Source organism: Syngnathus leptorhynchus, chromosome 3 (genome assembly GCF_054491065.1).
Source record: "Syngnathus leptorhynchus isolate UIUO chromosome 3, UIUO_Slep, whole genome shotgun sequence".
NCBI classification, from domain to species: domain Eukaryota; kingdom Metazoa; phylum Chordata; class Actinopteri; order Syngnathiformes; family Syngnathidae; genus Syngnathus; species Syngnathus leptorhynchus.
This window is the reverse complement of record NC_141197.1, coordinates 3484309-3506374: the sequence shown is the minus strand read 5'-3', so window position 1 is coordinate 3506374 and position 22066 is coordinate 3484309. Positions and strand designations below refer to the sequence as shown.

The 22066-nt window shown below is 40.1% G+C and overlaps 1 protein-coding gene and 1 pseudogene across 4 annotated transcripts in view; both read right to left on the bottom strand.

Annotated features, from left to right (window-relative positions):
- Nucleotides 1-4326: 4326 nt before the first annotated feature.
- Nucleotides 4327-22066, bottom strand: part of stard5 (StAR related lipid transfer domain containing 5) — a 30579-nt gene continuing 12839 nt past the window's right edge. For 3 of the 4 annotated variants that reach the window (XM_085906932.1, XM_085906933.1, XM_085906934.1), the window contains 4 exons: nt 17774-17906; nt 17346-17463; nt 8187-8280; nt 4327-8015 (listed from right to left, as the gene is read on the bottom strand). In XM_085906932.1, the coding sequence (XP_085763058.1) occupies nt 7865-8015; nt 8187-8280; nt 17346-17463; nt 17774-17906 (496 nt within the window). In that variant the 3' untranslated portion in view covers nt 4327-7864. Of the gene's footprint in view, nt 8016-8186; nt 8281-17345; nt 17464-17773; nt 17907-22016 lie in introns of all 4 variants that reach the window. The other variant, XM_085906931.1, reaches the window with a different exon arrangement.
- On the bottom strand, nt 4346-5646 carry LOC147058863 (uncharacterized; annotated as a pseudogene).

The following is a 22066-nucleotide window of genomic DNA, read 5'->3' as shown; positions in this document are numbered from 1 at the left end:
CCCAGGGGATGGATCAAAATCACATGGGGATGGGTTAAATGCAGAGGACAGAGCCCTTTGAGACTGCTTGTGATTTAGGGCTATATAAACTTGACTTGATTGATTGATTGATTGATTGAACTTATGACTCCGATGTCAGCGGCGCATACGCGGCATTGGGATTAAGGACGATCGATGGATTTAATGAATTGGAGTGACACAGATGGTTTGATAAATGTGTTATTTATGTAATACTTATTTGAATTACTCTGAATGTTACGTCAGGCCCGTTCTCAGCTCCTCGTTTATGTATATGTCAAGTTAGCATACCGTATCGTTTTGCCTGTTGTTGCTGGTTCATGTCTGTTCTTGGTGTTGGATTTTGACAAATAAATTTGCCCCAAAAGTGCGAATTGTACTCCGGTGCGACTTGTATATGTTTTTTTTTCACTTTATTGTGCATTTTATGGCTGGTGTGACTTATACTCAGGAGCGACTTATAGTCCGAAAATTACGGTACAAACATTGAAAATATATTTTCCCAAGAATAAAGATAGTCATTTTGAAGTTGCTCAGTGTGAGTGAGTTTTCCTATCTACTGTACAGTAGAGGTCAAAACTGTAGTCGTCACAGGGTTCTACCCACAATGTTTTAGATATGTTCCTCATCCTACACTTGATTCAAATGATCAGCTCATAAGCAAGCTCTGAATAGGCATGATAACAATTCTGATCATTTCAATAAGTTGTGTTGTAGGCGGGACACTTTAGATAGGTGACCTGGAGATGGAGACAAAAGCTTTCATTCGCTGGCCTTATGTTTTTGTCACATTACGCTCAAGTAAATTCAATATGAATATTTATTTGTTTCTACTTGCAGATAAACACATTCACACAACAGTACTGAATTTCCATGTCATTGACAGAGATATAGACATTGCACATATTTTAGATGTGGGACCACCATGAGTCTCTTATCGTAACATATTCACAAAGTGGGCCCTACAGTATTATAAAAGATCATGCAAGAACAAGAAAGCAATTAAACTAAGAAAAGGTAGTATTCCTACAGAGTCATGCCACATAATTATTGTACATAATGTAGCTTTGTGTAAACAAAATGAAGTAACATGTCTGATTTTCATTTAGGCAATATTTGTAAAGTCATCAAAATATTTTGAGGTGAAATTGAACACGGACAAAAACTTCAAAGCATCATAGCATCTCTGCCTGAACCTTCTGCCGGCTGTTTAATTATTAAACAGCTGGCAGACGTCACAAATAATGCTTTGAAAAGACTGACAAAAAAGTTTTAAATACACGAATTGTATGTTATACAGCAGGGATTGTCAACAGGTGGTCCTTGGCCCTCCAGTGGTCCGTGGCGGTATTGCACGTGGGCCGCAAAATTGGAAATGGAAAATATTTGTAACATTTTTACAACTAAAATTGATCTATAATTTAGACTTTATTTATTTTCCAGCTAATTTCTTGAATCATTTACCCATCCAAATTATGTCAATTGTAGCTGAGATTCCCAAAATAAACATACAGATGCAAATAAATAGCCTGTATAGGTCTATCCTTCTGTGCTAAATAAAATAATATTCCGCCAAAGCAGTGGTCCCCGAGTTACTTTTTGGTTATAATCGTGGTCCCTTGGACAAACCCAGTTGAAAACCCCTGTTATACAGGATACCAACACACAGTTATTATTAAAAAGTACATTTCATGGATATATTGTGGTATTTATTTTTTGCAAGGTCTTTCCATAGTACAGGAAAGCCTGATTCTAATATTATGGACTTTATTCTAATATTATGGACTTCTAAAAGTCTATAATCGCTCAGAAGTCCCAAGATTTTAGAGGAAACGTCTTTATCCAATTACAGGTTGATGCCTTTCCCACAGAGGAGCAACCAGGGGGGAAAAAAACATCTTTTGATAGGCAATCTTAAAGGTATTAATTTACTGCAATGGAAACAAGATTACCAGGGTAACACACAGGCTATATGAAGCCACTAGAATTTCTATGGTGTGAAATAATCAAGATAGCCTTTTTGCAATGTCCGCTTTTGTGTTTAACAGAAACAAATGCCCATAAAATGACTTTTAACATCACAGATCAGCAAGTCTAATCATATCTGCAATCACAGGACAATCATGCACATACCACACGCAAACACGCACACAACACTTACTATACATTTTTTTGATTGATTGATTGATTAATATCTTTATTTCGAACATCCAAAACAAAAAGAAAATTAAGCAAAACAGATAGCACTTTGAAGTGCCATATATAAGTCCATACAACAGACAAACAAAAAATAAACCAACAAACAGAAAGAATAATTATTTTAAATAAAATAAATAATAATAATAATAATACATAAATAAATAGATCAATAAAGAATGCTCGAAAAGGAGGAGGAGGAAGCATAGCTTTTTAGATTCCTACCCCTTTTTCACTTTATCCATTAAACCAGTGATTCAACATATACTGTAATTCTACCACAGAACGCAAGTAGACACACTTTCACACTTATTTTCTGTTTCATTTTTACTTGCATGTAGCCCTTTGGCACTTTTAGCCTTTGTACTCACTAAACAACATATTTTTGTACATTCTTTTAAACTGGTGGATATTTGGACTTTGCTTGAGTTCCTCACTTAGATTGTTCCATAGTTTGACCCTGGTTATAGTTATACAGAAACGTTTTAAGGTTGTTCTTATGTTTAAGATTTTGAAGTTGTGATGCCCCCTTAACCTATAACCTCCCTCCCGATTCCAAAATAAGTTTTGGATATTTTCTGGTAGTTGTTTTGCTTTTGCCCTATACATGATGATTGCTGTTTGATAAGATACTATGTCGGTGAATTTTAATAGTTTGGATTGTATGAAAAGTGGATTTGTGTGTTCCAAGTAGTTGACTTTATGAATAGTCCTTATTGCTCTTTTCTGCAGAATGATAAGTGGCTGTAGTGAAGTTTTATAAGTATTCCCCCAAACCTCAACACAGTAATGCAAATAGGGCAAGACAAGAGAACAATAAAGTGTACGAAGTGAATGATAATCCAGTAATTATTTTGCTTTGTATATGACTGCCATGCTTCTTGAAATTTTAGACTTTACGCGTTCGATGTGTGGCTTCCAACTCAGCCTGTCATCTATTATAACCCCAAGAAATTTGTTTTCCTCCACTCTTTCAATTTCAGTCCCATCTATTTCTATTCGTATCTTTTAGCCAAATACCATAAACTTGGTCTTACTTACATTTAATGATAATTTGTTCCAATCGAACCACATTTTGATTTTTTTCATTTCCTCATTCAACACTGATTCCACTTGTTGAATGTTGTCACCTGAACAAAAGATATTTGTGTCATCTGCAAAGTTTACGAGTTTTAGTTCTTTAGAGACTTTGCACATGTCATTTATATACAAAATAAATAATTTAGGGCCTAAAACTGATCCTTGTGGAACACCACAAGCTATGTCCAAATATCCAGAGCAGTGATTACCCAACTTTACATATTGTTGCCGTTCTCGCAGATAATATTTTATCCAGTCTCATACTAATCCCCTTATCCCATATTTTTCAAATTTATTAAATAGTATATCATGATTAATTGTGTCAAAAGCTCTTTTGAGGTCAATGAAAACTCCTACTGCATGTCGTTTGTTGTCTATTGCATCGGTGATTTCCTCGATTGATTCCATTAATCCCTGTGCTGTTGATCTGTTTACTCTAAAACCATATTGGTTCTCAGCAAATAATTGATATTCTTCCAAAAATCCATCCATTCTACTGTTAAAAAGCTTTTCCAATATTTTTGAGAGTTGTGGCAATATTGAGATAGGTCTGTAGTCTGTAAAGTTGTGTTTGCTCCCAGTTTTATAAAGAGGAATGACCTTAGGAATTTTCATCTTCTTTGGGAATGTACCAGTTAAAAATGACAAGTTACAGATGTACACAAGTAGCTTTGAAATCCCCTCAATGATTTGCTTAACTAACATCATACCAATCCCATTGCAGTCGGTAGATGTTTTATTTTTGCATTGTTTTACAGTGTTAATAATTTCATTTTCATCAACTGCCTTCAAAAACATTGAGTGAGGATTCCTTTCTATTAATTTATCTCTGTTGCCTGCATCTGGCGCTGGAATCGGTATGTTTTTTGCTATTTGAGGCCCAACTTTTACAAAGAACTGATTAAAACTGTTTGCCACTTCTTCCATATTATAATTTTCAGTATCATTTATAACAAAATATTTAGGTAATTTGTGTTGTTCGGTACCTTCTCTAATAATGTGATTTAGGAGAGTCCATATCCCCTTAATATTATTTTTGTTATCCCCTAATTTATTTTTTATAATATTCTTTCTTACTTAATCTTATAATATTAGTTAATTTATTCTTATATCTCTTATATCTATTTTCAGCGCACTTTGTTCTCTGTTTTATGAAATTCCAATAGAGTAAATTTTTCTTTTTACAGGCATTTACTAATCCTTTTGTCAACCATGGACTGTTCTTATATTTAGTTTTTTTATTATATTCCTTGATTGGACAATGCTTATTATATAATAAAGTGAATGTAGTCATCAATTTATGGTATGGATTATTTACATCTTTTTCTTTATATATTGCATCCCAGTTCTGTTCCATTAATTCATGTTTTAGAGTACCAATTGTCTCATCTGTCCTAATTCTTTGTTGCTTATACACCCCAATTTCAGATTTGAAATTATTGTCATACACTGTGAACACTGGAAGGTGGTCAGTAATATCTATCAGTAATTAATAACCCGCTTGTTGTCCTGTTTTCTATTATATTGGTGAATATGTTATCTATCAGAGTAGCACTCTGTGATGTTACTCTAGTAGGTCTAGTGATTGTAGGAAAGAGACTCATGCTATGCATTAAATTAAAAAAATTAGCAATATTTTGATGCTTGTTTGGATTTAATAGATCAATGTTATAATCCCCGCAAATAAAAATATTTTTGTTGCCTTTTTGTATAATCACACTTTCTATCCATTCTGTGAATGTCTCAATGCTAGAACCAGGAGCTCTATAGACGCAGCTTATAATAATGTCTTTTTTCTTTTTAACACAAATCTGTATCGTGAGACATTCAAGAAGATTGTCCACCACCTGTGTCATAGCCTCTACAATCTTGAATTTCATATTCAAATCAACATAAATTGCAACACCACCCCCACCTTTACTTTGTCTGTTATTATGTATGAATTCATAGCCTTCCATCTCAAAGTGCATTCCCTTCTCAGTCATAATCCAGGTCTCAGAAATAGTAATTATATTAAATGGTTGTTTGAATGTGTTTAAGTAATCCCGAATGCTACTAAAATTTCTATATAGACTCCGGCTATTGAAATGGATAATAGATAGTTTATCTTTTGTTAAGATGTCCGTGTTATACTGATCATTGCTGTAATAATAACGTGTTGTTTGTGGTGGAGAAGAAATTGTCTGTGTCAATGTCCTGATCTATGTCTAGAGTGCTGCTTTCACTGTAATCAAACGTTAGTTGGAGTTGTTCATGTTCTTGTATCCACTGTGTTACATGTCCATTGTTGCTTGATGTAGGTTGAGTAGTGTCCCTGAGCATTATGTTTATGTTTTGTGTTGTTACCTCCATTCAGTTCCAAGTCCACTCCAGTTGATTTTCTATTGAGGATACTTATTCAAGCTTTTCCAGTTCTTCAATACTCCTCACCATCAGTATTTTGGCCTGTTCTGGTGATCCATTTAGTTTGATGTATATCTTACAATTTCTGGTCCATGTACTCTGTATTTTTCCCATTCTTCTCAAGTGACGTGCTTTCTTTGCAATATCCGCATTGGTCTTTGTCAAATGTTCATTTATGTAGATTTCTGTGCCTGTACATTTAAAACATAGTTGGATTTATTTGCCTCTCCAATGTCTCTTTGAAAAAGATAATAGTTTCAAAGCCAAGGGCATGGATCCAGTCGAAAACGCCAAAGATTCTGAACCAGTGGAGTTTTGTTTTTAAAGACAGATCTTTAGAAGTCCATTAAGACTATGAACTGAATAGAACGTGAGTACTTGGAAAGTAAGCTGTTAAAAAATAATGACCATGAGAGGATTGGGGAGGTGTTGAGTAATGCATTTGCTTATGATTTGGCATGCAGGACTGAGGTAACGTGTTACTGGAGCCTTTGGGTGTTCAAAGAGCCAAAATTCAACTGCTTGTGCATTGACTTGCCGATCATTATTAATTGCGTTAATGTTTAAGGCATGTTAATTGGTGGTGTAATTAATTATTTAATGTGTTAAAGTGGCAGCCCTGATAGGTTAATTGTCTTGCCAGTGTTTGTGCAGAGATCGAATTTTAACTTTTCAACAGGGTTTGTTCAAGTTTGCAAAAAGGTTCGCCAGACATTCGCAAACATTTTTCTTGCGGATTTTTTTTTTCAACCAGTTCAAAATTTGATGATATCTTTAATGACAAACAATAATCAATAACCATGCTTGTGTGTTTTGGATCATAAACCAATATTGTCTTCATCAAAGATGAGACTTGTCCACCGAATAAGCGCAAATCCGGGGTGGGCAGTGGGTGTCTTTGCGTTATGGTAGAGCAAGAAAGGAGAGTAACCCGTGCAATGAGCAAGTTGTTAAGCAAATAAAGACTTGGATGCTGTTATGATATTTAAGACCTGTTGAAATTGTTAAAGTGTTTGGAGGGTTTTTTTGTGTACTTTTTCTAAAACGCGTGTCTATGAAAGGTGAATGACATTGCCATTTAATGTGTTCATTTACTCCCAATGGAGGGGCTTTACTTTTTATTTTTTAGCTATTTTTTTCATTAGCCGGCGTTAAATTGAATGACCTTGTGCATAATGTCATTTTCTTCTGTGTTGCTTAACACATTTAAGCTCCGGCGCATTACCACATTTCAACCACTAGAGTGCTGTTACGTTCTACCCGCAAATACATCGTTTTTGTTTTCCTTGACTAATTGTCAATCTCATAGCCAATGAAATACATCAGAATTAACATGTGACAGCACCGTCTGCTCGTAAAATTTCCTGGAATTATTTTCAAGCACAGTAGACGTAGGAATTTCAAAATAAGTGACGACGCGCTTGAAGACTTCGAACCAGGAGAACTATTAGATGGGGATTTGTGGCTAAAAAATATGTGTGTGGCGAAGGGGGATGAAGACCAAGACAATTTTGAAGGCTTCGAGTCATAATGGAGGTCTAATTAAATCAAGGCTGTTTCAAACACACTCGTCTCCCTAGTAGAATTTTAAAAATATACATTGACTGTTAATAAAAATAAAGGTTTATATGAAAGCTGCAGGGCGGCTTGGTGGAGCAGTGGGTAGCACGTCCGCCTCACAGGACAGGGCTGACATATCACTTATATAGTAGGCATTGACAATATTGTTGAATTTCCAGTACAATTTCAGGTTTTTGGGAGTGCTTCTAAAGTTGCCCTTAGGTTTTAGAGGCGTCTTCTGCCATTCTTTTTAGGCCTTAATGGGTTAACACATCTTGATGTGCCTGTAAATACGATGAAATAAAAAATGAACTTCTAAACCTGTGACTCATTCATATTTGAGAGCCAAATGTCTTTCGTATACAACAAATGCAAAGAAATTGACCTATGCCTTCCAATACTTTTTGAGTTCAATTAGAAATTAGAAGCCTTATTTGTCCATGGGTGTGAATGCAAGTGTGAATGCGTGTTTTGTACAGTATGATCCCTGCAATTGACGGGCTATCAATCAATGGTACAAACATGCCTTGCATGACAGTTGCCAATAGCCTCTAGCTCACCCGTCTGTCACCCTAATGGTGACAAGATATACAAAATGGATGGAAATTCAAATGTTTTTGAGATCTTTAACAGCCTTGGTCAGATTGCTGTAAAACTCTGTCATGCTGGAAGGGAAAAAGGAGTCGACCACAGAGCGAGGGAGTAAGCCACCAAGGTCCGTCTGGAAGAAAGTGAGGACTTGGGTTTTGTTGGGCTCTCTGCAAAGAGAGAAAGTACATAAGATGATAGCAATTGGAGCATGACAGAGAAATGCAAGCAACAACAGCTGACATATTGAATGAAAATAAAGGCAATTTTTGCAAAACAGAGATAGAAGCAGTGACATCTGATGAACTACCTACTGGCCAGCATGTACTTAATTCACTTACGCTGACATGGGGAGACAGATGCAGCCACACGGATGATTGAACCCTCTCACGTAACCTGACTGAACAGGGCAGCCCCGATGACTCACGTTAGTGGCTGTTTGGTAGGACACAAAACACACATGCATATACAATCCACGCTTTGACTTTACTGCAGTTCACACACATAATACAATAGTGTCATGTGCTCTGGTATCTCCCAAGCTATGATTTGAACATTCACTACTTGTATTACTACTAGTGATGGGTGAGGGACTGGGTACGTGGATACCAGATATCAGGATAATACCTTATTTCAAGGCTTATCTAACTTATTTCCTTACTTAAAAGGCTTCAGGTACTTATGAGGAACGCCAATATAATCAAATGCTACCGAAGGGGGAAAAAGAAAAAAAAATCTGACCGAGTAAGCCTTCCTTGCCAGTAGCTGGCTGTTTGACACATTGGTATATCATTTGCGTCAGTAAGACAGAAAGGCCGCAAGTAAGTATATAACTATATTGTAGCGTTAACAGAGTACCAGGAAAAGACGCGTGCGCCGCAGAGATGACATAAGGAGAGCAATTTGATTGATGGATTTAATGATTTGGAGTGACACAGATGGTTTGATAATATTGTTGTTATATTAACCCACGTCTTTCCTGATACTTTGTTAATGCTCCAATATAGTTATATACTAGATCTGTGCGACGCGCGCGCGCGGCGTTGTTGACATAAAGGAGGAGGAATTTGATCGATGGATTTAATTATTTGGAGTGACACAGATGGTTTGATAATATTGTTGTTATATAAACCCAAGTCTTTCCTGGTACTTTGTTAATGCTACAATATAGTTATATTACTAGATCTCTGCAGCGCACGCACACAGATAGTTTGATAATATTGTTGTAATATGATAGTTATTTGAAATATACTTTATATATTGTTATATGGGTCTGTGGAACAATTAGAAATGCAACTTACAACAGGTCCGACGTCAGCATATGTGGCGCATACGCGGCATTGTTTACATAAAGCACGATCGATGGATTTAATGAATTGGAGTGACACAGATGGTTTGATAAACGTGTTATTTATGTAATACTTACTTGAATAACTCTGAATGTTACGTCAGGCCCATTCTCAGCTCCTCGTTTGCGTATATGTCACGTTAGCATACCGTATTGATTAGCCTGTTGTTGCTGGTTTATGTCTTGTTTTTGGTGTTGGATTTTGACAAATACATTTGCCCCAAAAGTGCGACTTATACTCCAGTGCGACCTATGTTAGGGTTGAATAGATTAGGCAAATTCTCCACGTGCAAGTGTTCAAAGGGCATACTGTCTCCTGTGTTGTTCTTGCACAGTAAGTTAGAGTCGGAACATCTCTAACAACCTATATACGTTTTTTTTTCTTCACTTTATTGTGCATTTTATGGCTGGTGCGACATATTCCGGAGCGATTTATAGTCCGAAAATTACGGTACTTCCAAGATGAGTCCAGCGACAGTAGGATAGAACTGTTTAGAGGAATTCAAAAAACAATTGGCGGAAGGATACCGAACAGTGACAAAAATAATACATCTGGGCAGCAAGAGGATGTTCTATTCGGCTATGCAGTTTCATATTTCTCCAGGTCTTTGAGGTCCCAGATAAGCAGGACCCTCGCCTCCTCACCAAGTGAACCATTTATGCGTATCCAGATTTTACAGTCTCTTGTCCATGTTGAATAGATTTTCTTTTGTTTCTTTAGAACCCTCGCACGTTTGGCTATCTCGGCGTTCCTCTTCGTACACCTGTGTGTTCTTCAGTTTCCTTCCTTGTTTCAATAGCTCCGTTTTGTGTCTTCTGTTTACAAATCTCAGAATTATCGTTCGCTCTGATTTTGCATTTCTTTTGGGAAGAGTATGGCAGGCAACGATATGCTCCTTATGAATGGTGATGTCGTTTCTGTTGAAGAACTGAATCACCTGTTCCTCCAGCGACTGCTTTTCTCCCTCAGTCAAGTCTGCATCATTTTTCTCTCCTCGGGTGACGGAGTATGTTAGGGTTGAATAGATTAGGTTGATCATATTATGTTGGAATGTAATCAGTAATAATTAACCTAAGCTTGTCCTGTCTTAACAAAGTAGTAGAACAAAGTGCTAAGATCCTTTGCATTGATTGACCAACTGTAGACAACGCAATCAAAGTTGTTCTGTCTACTCAACATCGTAAAACAACCCCTGCTATGATGTGATCAGAGGCCAGGGGTTTCACCCCCACCTTGGCCACCACACATGTAAATTGTCACCCCCACCTTGGCCACTCTCACCCCCATCCTTCTTCTCTCAATAAATACTGTCTTGGATGAATGCAACGGCAGACTTTGTTCGGACATTGCTGTGTCTACAGCAACGAACAAATTCTCCACTTGCAGAATTTGTTCGGACATTGTTGTATTTACAATGACGAACAGGTTCTCCACTTGCAAGTGTTCAAAAGGGCATCCTGTCTTCTGTGTGGTTCTTGCACGATAAGTTAGAGTCGGAAGATCTCTAACAGAGTATGTACGGTGTGTTGTTTTCAGACCGCTGATGATCATGTCCTCTTTCCGTGTATATTGCTCCAACTCGTCAACTCTCTTTTCCAACTCCGCAATTTTCTCGTCCTTCAGTGCGAGTAGGTTGTTTAGTTTCCTCACATCTTCAACCAGACCGTTTATTTTTCCTACATTTTCCACCATTCCATCCATTTTCTTTGCCAGGTCTTTTAAGGCCTTCTTAATCTCCTCCATTTTATCGTCATCATCGTCGTCGCTACCCTGGGACGCGCGCTTCCTCCTTCGCCGCCGGTCCGCCATCTTAGTTTTGTTGGTTTGGTTTTCCCGCGGGCACCTAAGCAAACGAGGGCAACCCGGCAAGCCAGACGGCTGGCGTCTGTCATTGTGATCAATCAAATTCGATCTCTCACACGTACTAGTGGCATAAGTACTTGGTATAGGTATCAATAAGCAGAGATGGGACCAAGTCACACATGTGCAAGTCTCAAGTAAGTCTCAAGTCTTAACCTAAAGTCTCAAGTAAGTCCCAAGTAATTTTTTTCTTGGGTAAATCAAGTCACAGATTATGTCAAGTCACCTTATTATTGTAATTTTACCCACAGAATCTGATTTTAGTAACATGAAAAGACAAGATATAAGTAATAAAGCCAACTGATAAGGGCGGTTCGATCCCTGTATGACCGATGCCAGAGTTTGGTCCGCATTTCCGGCAGTAAGTCGGATTCGTTCCCAGTGAGGGTTGGATTCCGCCAAGGCTGCCCTTTGTCACCGATTCTGTTCATAATTTTTACGGACAGAATTTGTAGGCGCAGGCGCAGAGGGGGTCCGGTTTGGGGACCTCAGCATCGCGTCACTGCTTTTTGCAGATGACGTGGTGCTGTTGGCTTCTTCAGTTCGTGGTCTCCAGCTCTCACTGGAGCGGTTCGCAGCCGAGTGTGAAGCGGTGGAGATGAGGGTCAGCACCTCCAAATCCGAGTCCATGGTCCTCGGTCGGAAAAGGGTGGTAGGCCCTCTCCGGTAGAGACCCCGGGGGACGACCCAGGACGAGGTGAAGATGAAGGTGAAGGGATTGCGTTTTACTATGTAACATTAAAATCTGTCACCTAACAAATCAAGTATATCCATCCATCCATCCATCCATCCATCCATCTTCTTCTGCTTATCCAAGGTCGGGTCGTGGGGGCAGCAGCTTGAGGAGGGACTCCCAGACTTCCCCCTCCCCAGCCACTTCATCCAGCTCATCCCGGGGGATCCCAAGGCGTTACCAAGCCGGCCGAGAGACATAGTCTCTCCAGCGCATCCTGGGTCGTCCCCGGGGTCTCCTACCGGTGGGACATGCCCGGAACACCTTCCCAGGGAGGCGTCCAGAAAGCATCCTGATGAGATGCCCGAGCAACCTCATCTGGCTCCTCTCAACGTGGAGGAGTAGCGGCTCCACTCCAAGTCTCTCTCAGATGACCGAGCTCCTAACCCTATCTCTAAGGGAGAGCCCGGACACCCTGCGGAGGAAACTCATTTCGGCTGCTTGTATCCTGGATCTCGTTCTTTTGGTCACGACCCATAGCTCGGATGACCGAGCTCCTCACCCTATCTCTAAGGGAGAGCCCGGACACCCTGCGGAGGAAACTCATTTCGGCCGCTTGTATCCTGGATCTCGTTCTTTCGGTCACGACCCATAGCTCGTGACCATAGGTGAGAGTAGGAGCATAGGTCGACCAGTAAATCGAGAGCTTTGTCTTTTGGCTCAGCTCTCTCGTCACCACGACTGACCAGTACAGAGTCCGCATTACTGCCGACGCTGCACCAATCCGCCTGTCGATCTCGCGCTCCATCCTGCCCTCACTCGTGAACAAGACCCCAAGATACTTGAACTTCTCCACTTGGGGCAGGATCTCATCCCCGATCCGGAGAGGGCATTCCACTTTTTTCCGACCGAGGACCATGGACTCGGATTTGGAGGTGCTGACCCTCATCCCGACCGCTTCACACTCGGCTGCGAACCGCTCCAGTGAGAGCTGGAGATCACGGCCTGAAGAAGCCAACAGCACCACGTCGTCTGCAAAAAAGCAGAGACGCGATGTTGAGGTCCCCAGACCGCCTCGACTACGCCTAAATTCGAAATTCTGTCCATAAAAATTATGAACAGAATCGGTGACCAAGGGCAGCCTTGGCAGAGTCCAACCCTCACTGGGAACGAATCCGACTTACTGCCGGAAATGCGGACCAAACTCTGGCATCGGTGATACAGGGACCTAACCGCCCTTAGCAGTTGGCTCGGCACCCCTTACTCCCGAAGCACCCTCCACAGAATCTCCCGAGGGACACGGTTGAACGCCTTCTCCAAGTCCACAAAACACATGTGGGCTGGTTGGGCGAACTCCCATGCAGCCTGGAGGATCCTGCCGAGGGTGTAGAGCTGTTCCACTGTTCCAATGACACGACTACAAAGTCGATCATCGAACTGCGGCCTAGGGTGTCCTGGTGCCAAGTGCACACATGGACACGCTTATGCTTGAACACGGTGTTCATTATAGAAAATCCGTGTCGAGCACAGAAGTCCAACGATAGAACACCGCTCGGGTTCAGATCGTTCCTCCCAATCACGCCCTTCCAGGTCTCATTGTATATCAAGTATAATGAAGGTAAATTTTCCCTTTTTTTTGTTTTAAGTAAACCATATCAATCGAACAGCACTTTCTCCAATCGCAATGAAAGGATTAATCAAATTTAATACATTCACTAAAAAAACAAACAACAACAAAAAAAGAGTGCATCCATCTAGCTAGTGTTGTCAAAAGAACCGATACTTTCGGTACCAATTCGATACCAACACGCAGAGTGGGACCAAGTCACACGTGCAAGTCAAGTACCGTATTTTCCGGACTAAAAGGCGCACCGGATTATAAGGCGCACCTTCAATGAATGGCCTATTTTAAAACTTTGTCCATATATAAGGCACACCGGATTATAAGGCGCGTAAAATAGAAGCTATACTGCAACAAACTGAGGTTGACTAGGGTTGCGGTATGCATCCACTAGCGGCCAGTGACTAGCCAATAACCAATGAGCCCTCTGTAAACAATCGCGTTTCTCAAACTATCCTATGAAACGATCAGAACTGACTAAAGTTCGATCTAACACCTTGGTACTGCTTACCTGTTTCCCTTCCGTATCGATCCGTAAATGTACTCGAAACATTAACAGAGCAGCCTATTTTGACATGAAATAGCCTCGTGCGTATAGCAGCTATCACTATAGCATTAGCCATCCACAAACTCCCATGAGCCTCAGCTCGCAGACTCCCATGAGCCTCGGCAAAGTGTAAACAATCGCGTTTCTCAAACGAGCACCTACTAAATGATCGGAACTGACTAAAGTTCGATCTAACACATTGATACTGCGTACCTATGTTTTGCTTCCATATCGATCCCTAAATTTACTCGAAAAATTAACGGAGCAGCCTATTTTGAAATGAAATATTCTCACGGGTTCAACAGCTATTCAGTGACACCCCCTGACCACGGTTGCCGTAATGCTGGTAAGCGATGCAACCTTGTAATTTACGAGTCTTACTAAAACGTACTGACAATTTTGGCAGAGCACTGTGTACAACCAGTATGGATCAACAAATTCATCAAATGATCCATATATAAGGCTCACCGGACTATAAGGCGCACTGTCGGCTTTTGAGAAAATTTTAGGTTTTTAGGTGCGCCATACAGTCCGGATAATACGGTAAGTCTCAAGTCTTAACCTTAAAGTCTCAAGTAAGTCCCAAGTCATTTTTTTCTTGGGCAATTCAAGTCAAGCCACAGATTATGTCAAGTCAAGTCACCTTATTATTGCAATTTTACCCGCAGAATCTGATTTTAGTAATGTGAAATGACAAGATATAAGTAATTTTAAGTAACCATCATTGTCCAATGTGTCTAACCTGTTTAATATAAAATATGACAATAATTTGGATTTGCACTGTAATTACTGACATTCAGTAAAATACACCATGGAATCAAACAAAAATTACCCCATACGAAGATTTATTGACAGCTCAATCTAAACAAATTAACGTCTGCCGACAGTGTCTGACACGTTTGAGTTGCAAATACTGGGCAGAATGGCACTTCAAATGACGGACAAAGTTTTAAGATGTCTGGCTGTCTGAAATGTTTCAGTTGCATATCCAGCACTGTGCTGTCTGTCTTTTGATGTCATAAACCAGGCATGTCCAAAGTCTGGCCCGCGGGCCAATTGCGGCCCGTGGTCAAATTTCATCAGGCCCGCAGCCTCTGTGATAAAATCTTTAGTATGTGGCCCGCCGCCATTGTTGACCAGCGCTTTAATACACACGTACCAAAGCTATTTTATATTTATGCCGCAGAAATGTAATCTCGCGCGACCCGGCGTGATTTCACAGCGAGAACATGACTCCAGCTGTCCTGCTATGGCATAGCAGCTATGCGGAGCATGCGCAAGTCAAATGCGGAAATAAACCCGTTGTAAAAAGGGTACGCGCAAACCGGCTGCGTGAACCTTGTGTGAAATGTTCGTGAGGCGAAAATAATTTTAAACTCATGTAAATTTAAGGTATTTCATACAGTTTGTTCATGTTATCGTATTTTATGTATTACTTATAACTCCTGTTTAAAATGTTCCTGAGGCGAAAATAATTTTAAACTCATGTAAATTTAAGGTATTTCATACAGTTTGTTCAATGTTATCGGACTCTTCAGATATGAATGAAAGGCAGAATTTGTGTTTTTAGAGTTGTTCACATCTGCCTGAGTGGCTTATATTTGGTTATTTTGTCATTTAAAAAATAAAGACAATTGGGAGAATGAAATTTGTTTTATAACAGTGTTTATTTGGATGAAATTGTAGTTAAAAAAATGTCAGAAAAAACTACTGGCCCCCGGGCCCCTTCACTTTATCAAATCTGGCCCTCCTTGCAAAAAGTTTGGACACCCCTGTCATAAAGGTATGTAGATAGGGCACGACTGATTGACAGGGTAGAGATCCAATCATGACAACGCCATACTCAGCCTGCACTCCTACCGTGTTATCGATATTATTTTTTTAATTAATTTTATATTTAAACTGAAAACATAAACTAAATAACACTTAAGGCATTCAAGTCATCGTGTCTCAAGTCAAGTCCCGAGTCTTTAACTTCCAAGTCCAAGTTGAGTCTCAAGTTTTTTTTATTTTTTGTCAAGTCAAGTCACAAGTCATCAAAACAACGACTCGAGTCGACTCGAGTCCAAGTCACAGTGACTCGAGTCCCCATCTCTGCCAACACGCAAATAATATGTTTTTGTGGTACTGACTTCCGAATATTTAACTTTTCATTTGGACAGCTGTGTCGATTCTTGACAAAACTGAAGGGGGCTGTTCACGCATGCGAGCAGCATGGAGCAGCAGTCAGCGGCGCTGAAGAAGAAGAAAACCTTCGGTCTTTCATGACAATGGCTTCAGGAAGTGGGAGTGGAAGTCCAACACACCGGCCTGTTGAGAAGCCAGGTTGCTCAAAGAGTCGTGTGTGAAAATATCTTTCATTCGAGGCAGATGCAACCGGACCAATTATAGATTCGAACAACCCAACGCGCAAAAAATGCTTGAGAAGTTTGAGCGGTTCCATGCCACTGCTGCTCTTTTTCAATGTATATAGTTGAATATTGCTATTTATTATCCATCTTGCTTGTTTGAATAGATGTATGACTTGAAGGCTTCATGCCACTGCTGCTTTTTTAAACGTATAAAGTTTACGACACGGTTTAAGCAGTTTTTTCAAATAAATTATAGATTTTTAAAAGTAAGTGGATTCTGTTGTTTTGTTGTTTTTTACCGTGGTACCGAATTAGTATCGAGAATTGTGGTAAATCATTGGTATTGGTACCGACTATTGAAATTTTGGTATCATGACACCTTTACATCCATCTTATCCTGCACAGCAGAGGTGTCAAACTCATTTTTGTTGCGGGCCCTTTCGTAGCCATAGTTTCCATTGGCGGGCCATTATGACTGTCAAGCCTTACATTATACACAGTATGGGCTACACAACAAACTGATGAATAACTATCTTTGAAATCAGAGACTTAAATTTTTTAAAAATATTTTGAAAAGGTGAATGATAATAAAAATTGCTAGTAATATCTCTAATTTTTAAAGCAAAGACAATGTGATGCACATTTTGTCTTCGCGGGCTACATAAAATGATGCGGTGGGGCGTATATGGCCCCCGGAACATGAGTTTGACACTTATGCTGTACAGGATCACAGAGAGCTGAATGGAGGCTATCCCATCTAAGATTGAGCAAAAGGCTGACTAAAACCTGGACCTGTTGCCAGTGCATTGTCACGGAAGCTAAGTAAAAAAAATTCATGGCAAAAACAATCATTCAAAATACAAAACACATTAGTTTTTTGTTTTTTTTCTGGCACAATCGTGTGTGGTAGGCTTCTCGCGGTTAATTAAATTCCCCCCCCCCCGGGATCAATAAAGTATCTATCTATCTATCTATCTATCTATCTATCTATCTATCTATCTATCTATCTATCTATCTATCTATCTATCTATCTATCTATCTATCTATCTATCTATCTATCTGTCACAAATCAAATAAATCACAATTGATTATTACACACCATTCGATGAAATTGTACCGTCTTCATATTGCCGAATTAAAATGACATCAACAAAGTCTCGAGGCGCTATGATACCCATAGCTGCTGAGGGCGTGACTGTTCGGCAGACGGAGATGTCCTGCAGAAGATTTGGAGACAAGACAGTTTCTCATAGAACTGCTTTGAAAAATGTATATTACGTCATCTATCACACACTTTTAAAAGCTCTACAAAAAGATACTATAAGCACAATAATCAAAAAATATTTTTTTTATTCAACTGAGAAGAGTAAGAGCTAAACAAAAGCAACATAGAAGGTTGAATCACAACTTTATTGCCTCACGACCTGACCCAATTTGATTGTAAACTGGTTATGGCCAATCATACACCGTGTAAAATCTGCATAATGGTCATGGAAAATGTCTGTAAAACTGGTAACATTTACGAACCTCTGTGATTTGTTCCAAAAGTTCAAACTTCTTCACATTCTTGTCCCACTTGACTCTGAGCCCTTTTGGTACCGGTTTCAGACACTCCCATACAATCTCTCGGGTGTCATTTATAACTCCATCTCCTTTATAGCTGCAGAAATCAAATCAGAAAACACAGATTACGCCAGATACCGCTTTTTAACTCCATCCCATTTATTGCTGCAGAAGTCAAAACAGAAAACATAGATTTTGCCAGATACAGGTTCATACTGCATTCATTCTCAGAGCATCATAACTAACCATTAGGAGGTATGGGGTATATGCCACATATCCAGTAAGACTCATACACTACTAATCCACATGAGGGCGCTCTGGGCCTGTGGAATAATTGGAACTGCAAGTCTGACATCAGCACTGCAAATACTTCCGGAGTCAGCAGAGTTGTTTATAAGTAACACAGATTTCAATGGATGTATTGATTTGGAGTGACACTGATGGTTCAATAAACTTATGTTATAGTTATTTGATATATAATTTATATATAGTTACTATATAAGCCTGTGGAATAATTGGAACTGCAACTGACGATGAGTGACGTCAGCACCGTATGCACTTCCGGAGTCAGCAGCAGCGTTGTTTAAAAGTGACGCGAAGGACAAAGATTTCGATGGATTTGATGATTTGGAGTGACACAGATGGTTTGATAAACTTGTTATTTATTTTATAGTTATTTGAATAAGTGTTAATATGTTATGTGAGGCATGTTTTCAGTTCCTCGTTTATGTTTATGTAACGTTAGCATAATGTATCGTTTACCCAGTTGTTGCCTATTCATGTCTGTTCTTGATGTTGGATTTTGTCAAATTAAGTTCCTCCAAAAATGTGACTTGTAGTCCTGTGCGACATATACGTTTTTTTTCTTCTTTATGATGAATTTTATGGCTGGTGCGACTTATAATATTGTTCAGAATAATACACTGCTCAAAAAAATTAAAGGAAGAGTTTTTTATCAGGGTTTGGCATGAATTCAATTACACTTTTCTGATAAAGCTTTGGTCAGGCACGTGGCAGAATGGGTTGTTAATCACTTTCAGCTGCATTTGTGTTGATGGAATTAACAACACGTACACTAGAGGGTGTTGGAATAATCTCGGGGGAAGCCTTGGCCTGCCAGACCAGGAGGCCTTGTCTTTTACGGGTTTACGACTCTCCTTTAAACTAAATACTTTGTATTTGGTTTAAAGAAAGTCTATTGATCCCCGTCAGCTTTATGGTTCCTTCCTGTCCTTTTGTGTTTGTTTTGTAAGAAGTCTTCAATGACAATGAGCAGGTCTTCTTTGCTTGCGAGATGTTCTTTGTTTAGGGACTTCATTCCTTTTAGTTAACTGTAGCTTTGATTCATAGATTGTAGATGATAGAAACTGGTTATATACAGTTTGAAGTAGTCACATTAAAGTTATCCCATATTTACTCAATGTTCGTTTAAGGAACTGTATACCAGTTACCTTACATTTACTTAATATGTGTTGAAATGTTTAAGTAGGGCTAGATATTATTATTATTATGTGTTGTGTTAGTTTACTAAGAAGATGAACTTAGCAAGGGTTTAGTTGCATTGTTCCACAGGTAAGCAACATTCAACGTGCTTCAAGTTATCTGATCACAGTCGAGGAGGAGTCGGCCACTCATGGAGAGGACAACTGGTTGGGGGAAGAAAGCAGACTCTGCAGTCCCAATGCGGGGGTCGAGGGCCGACAAGTGCTAGATCACACTACACTACATTCCTTAGCTAATCAGCGTTGCTACAGGCACTATCTCCCCTCCCTTTAGTGTAGCAACGCCTCTGTAACCAGGGCAACCAAGACATTAAAAAGAGGAGCACGTGGAGGAGGAACTCAGAACTGGTGGAGATTGTAACTGAGCTTCCTTTCTCTATCGTTCTCCTCGCGAGTAAACTCATCCTGGTTGTCTTCTCCTCTTCGTTCCAGCATGTGATTTAATGTCTGATCATATTCAGACCCAACAGAGGGGCAACAACGAGATGGTCCCCAAAACAGGACTGGTTTTGCAGGTGGAGGCCATTTCAAGCTCCTCCCTCTTGATCTTTTTTGTTTTTCCACAAGTGTTGGCTTTAGCAAGAGTCATTATCACGACTGGAAGCATGAGGCAATTTCTTAACCCTCCTGAAGTTGCGCAGATTGTCCAACTCCTCCAGGATGACACATCCATGCGTGCTGTTGCAAGAAGATTTGATGTGTCTCCCAGTACAATCTCCAGAGTATGGAGGAGATTCCAGGAGACAGGCAGTTACTCTAGGAGCTACACAGGGCCGTAGACGGTCCTCATCACATCAGAAGGACTGATATCCGCTGCTTTGTGCAAGGAGGAACAGGTTGAGCACTGCCCGAGCCCTACAGAATGACCTTCAGCAGGCTACTGGTGTGAATGTTTTTGCCCAAACAGTCAGAAACAGACTTCACGAGGGTGACCTCAGGGCACGATGTCCTGTAGTTTGCCCTATGCTCACTACTCAGCACCATGAAGGTCGATTGGCATTTGCCATAGAACACCAGAATTGGCAAGTCCGCCACTGGCGCCCTGTGCTTTTCACAGATGAGAGCAAGTTTACCCTGAGCACCTGTGATAGACGTGAAAGAGTCTGGAGAAGCCAAGGAGAGCGCTATGCTGCCTGCAACAAAATTCAGCATGACCGGTTCGGTGGTGGGTCAGTGATGGTCTGGGGAGGCATTTCCATAGAGGGACGAACAGACCTCTACAGGCTAGAGAACGGCAGTCTGACTGCCATTAGGTATCGGGATGAAATCCTTGCACCCATGGTCAGACCCTACGCTGGTGTTATTTATGTTATAGATATTTGGATAACTGTTAAAGTTATGTCAGGCCCATTCTCAGCTCCTTGTTTGTGTTTATTTTGTCAAATAAATTTCCCCCAAAATGCGACTTATACTCCGGTGAGACTTAGGTCTTTTTTCCCTTTATTGAGCATTTTATGGCTGATGCGACTTGTACTATGGAGCGACTTATAGTAGTGTTCCGAATAATAGTAGACTTTTAGTCCGGAAAATACGGTACTAAAGGGAAATATGCTTTCAGCAGTTTGCAAACATATTTTTTAAAGTTGTGTGAAACATATAATCATATCAATATAATATCTAGTATTGGAGTGCTCGTGTGGATTGGTGGGGGGTGAGGAATGTGCAGGCACACTGCATGAACTTGTTTTCTGCGAAGTGTTATAAAACAGGCCCAGACAGGGAGTACGGGATGGTACGGGACGAAGTGAGTACCGGATGATAACACCTCAAGGTCGGTGAGGAACGAGAACAAAGAACAACACCACGTCCAGGTGGTCGGGCTTCGAGAGGAAAAAACCCAAACCCCTGACCACAGTGATGACACCTCGACGGGAAGGAGATGGCCATCGACCAATAATCACACAATATTTTGCATGCTTTAATATTCATATTGTGTTTCTTTAAAACTGGGCAACCCGGAATAATGTGTCGTCTTTTGGTGGTCACAAAAACGCACGGGTTTTAGTGTGAGGGACCCGGGACCCAGGCCTGTATTAGTGTGCTTTGTCAGGAATAAATAATTGGTACATTTGGTCTGATTGATCTACTGGTCTTCTCTTTGACAGAACGAAGTCGCAAAATTGTTAGGTGCGCCAGTGTGTGGATTGGGACATAGAAACTTGTGCTAAGTGTTGATCGCAATTTGGAGTCAGATCAATAGCTAAAATCCGTATCCTAACAGTACCTAAGACTCAGATGTAAACTTGTGTGATCAGATACAGTCCTACGCCTATTGCACGATGACTGCTGGGATAGGCTCCAGCACACCCGCGTGGGGACAAGCGGTATAGAAAATGGATGGACAATGTACAACAGTTCAGACATTTTACAAGGGATGGCTTTAGTGCTATACATTCGCAACTGACTGCCACTTCACTAATGGCATATCAAAATAGGGTTGCGTTAGATTCTATTTTGGCAGAGCGAGAGGGGGTTTGTTTGATGTTTGGAGAAAATTGTTGTACTTGCAAACTGGATTCGGTTGAAGTTGAGAAATTGTGTAAAATGTAAATAAAAACAAAATACAACAATCTGAAAATCCTTTTCAACCCATTTTCAATTGAATACACTACAAAGACAACATATTTAATATTCAAACTGATAAACTTAATTGTTTTTTGCCCAAAAAATATTAAAATGAATATTATGAGGTTGAGGGTTCTCACACATTCCCTGGGAACTCGGACGAAGGTCGCCATGACACAATGACGTCATT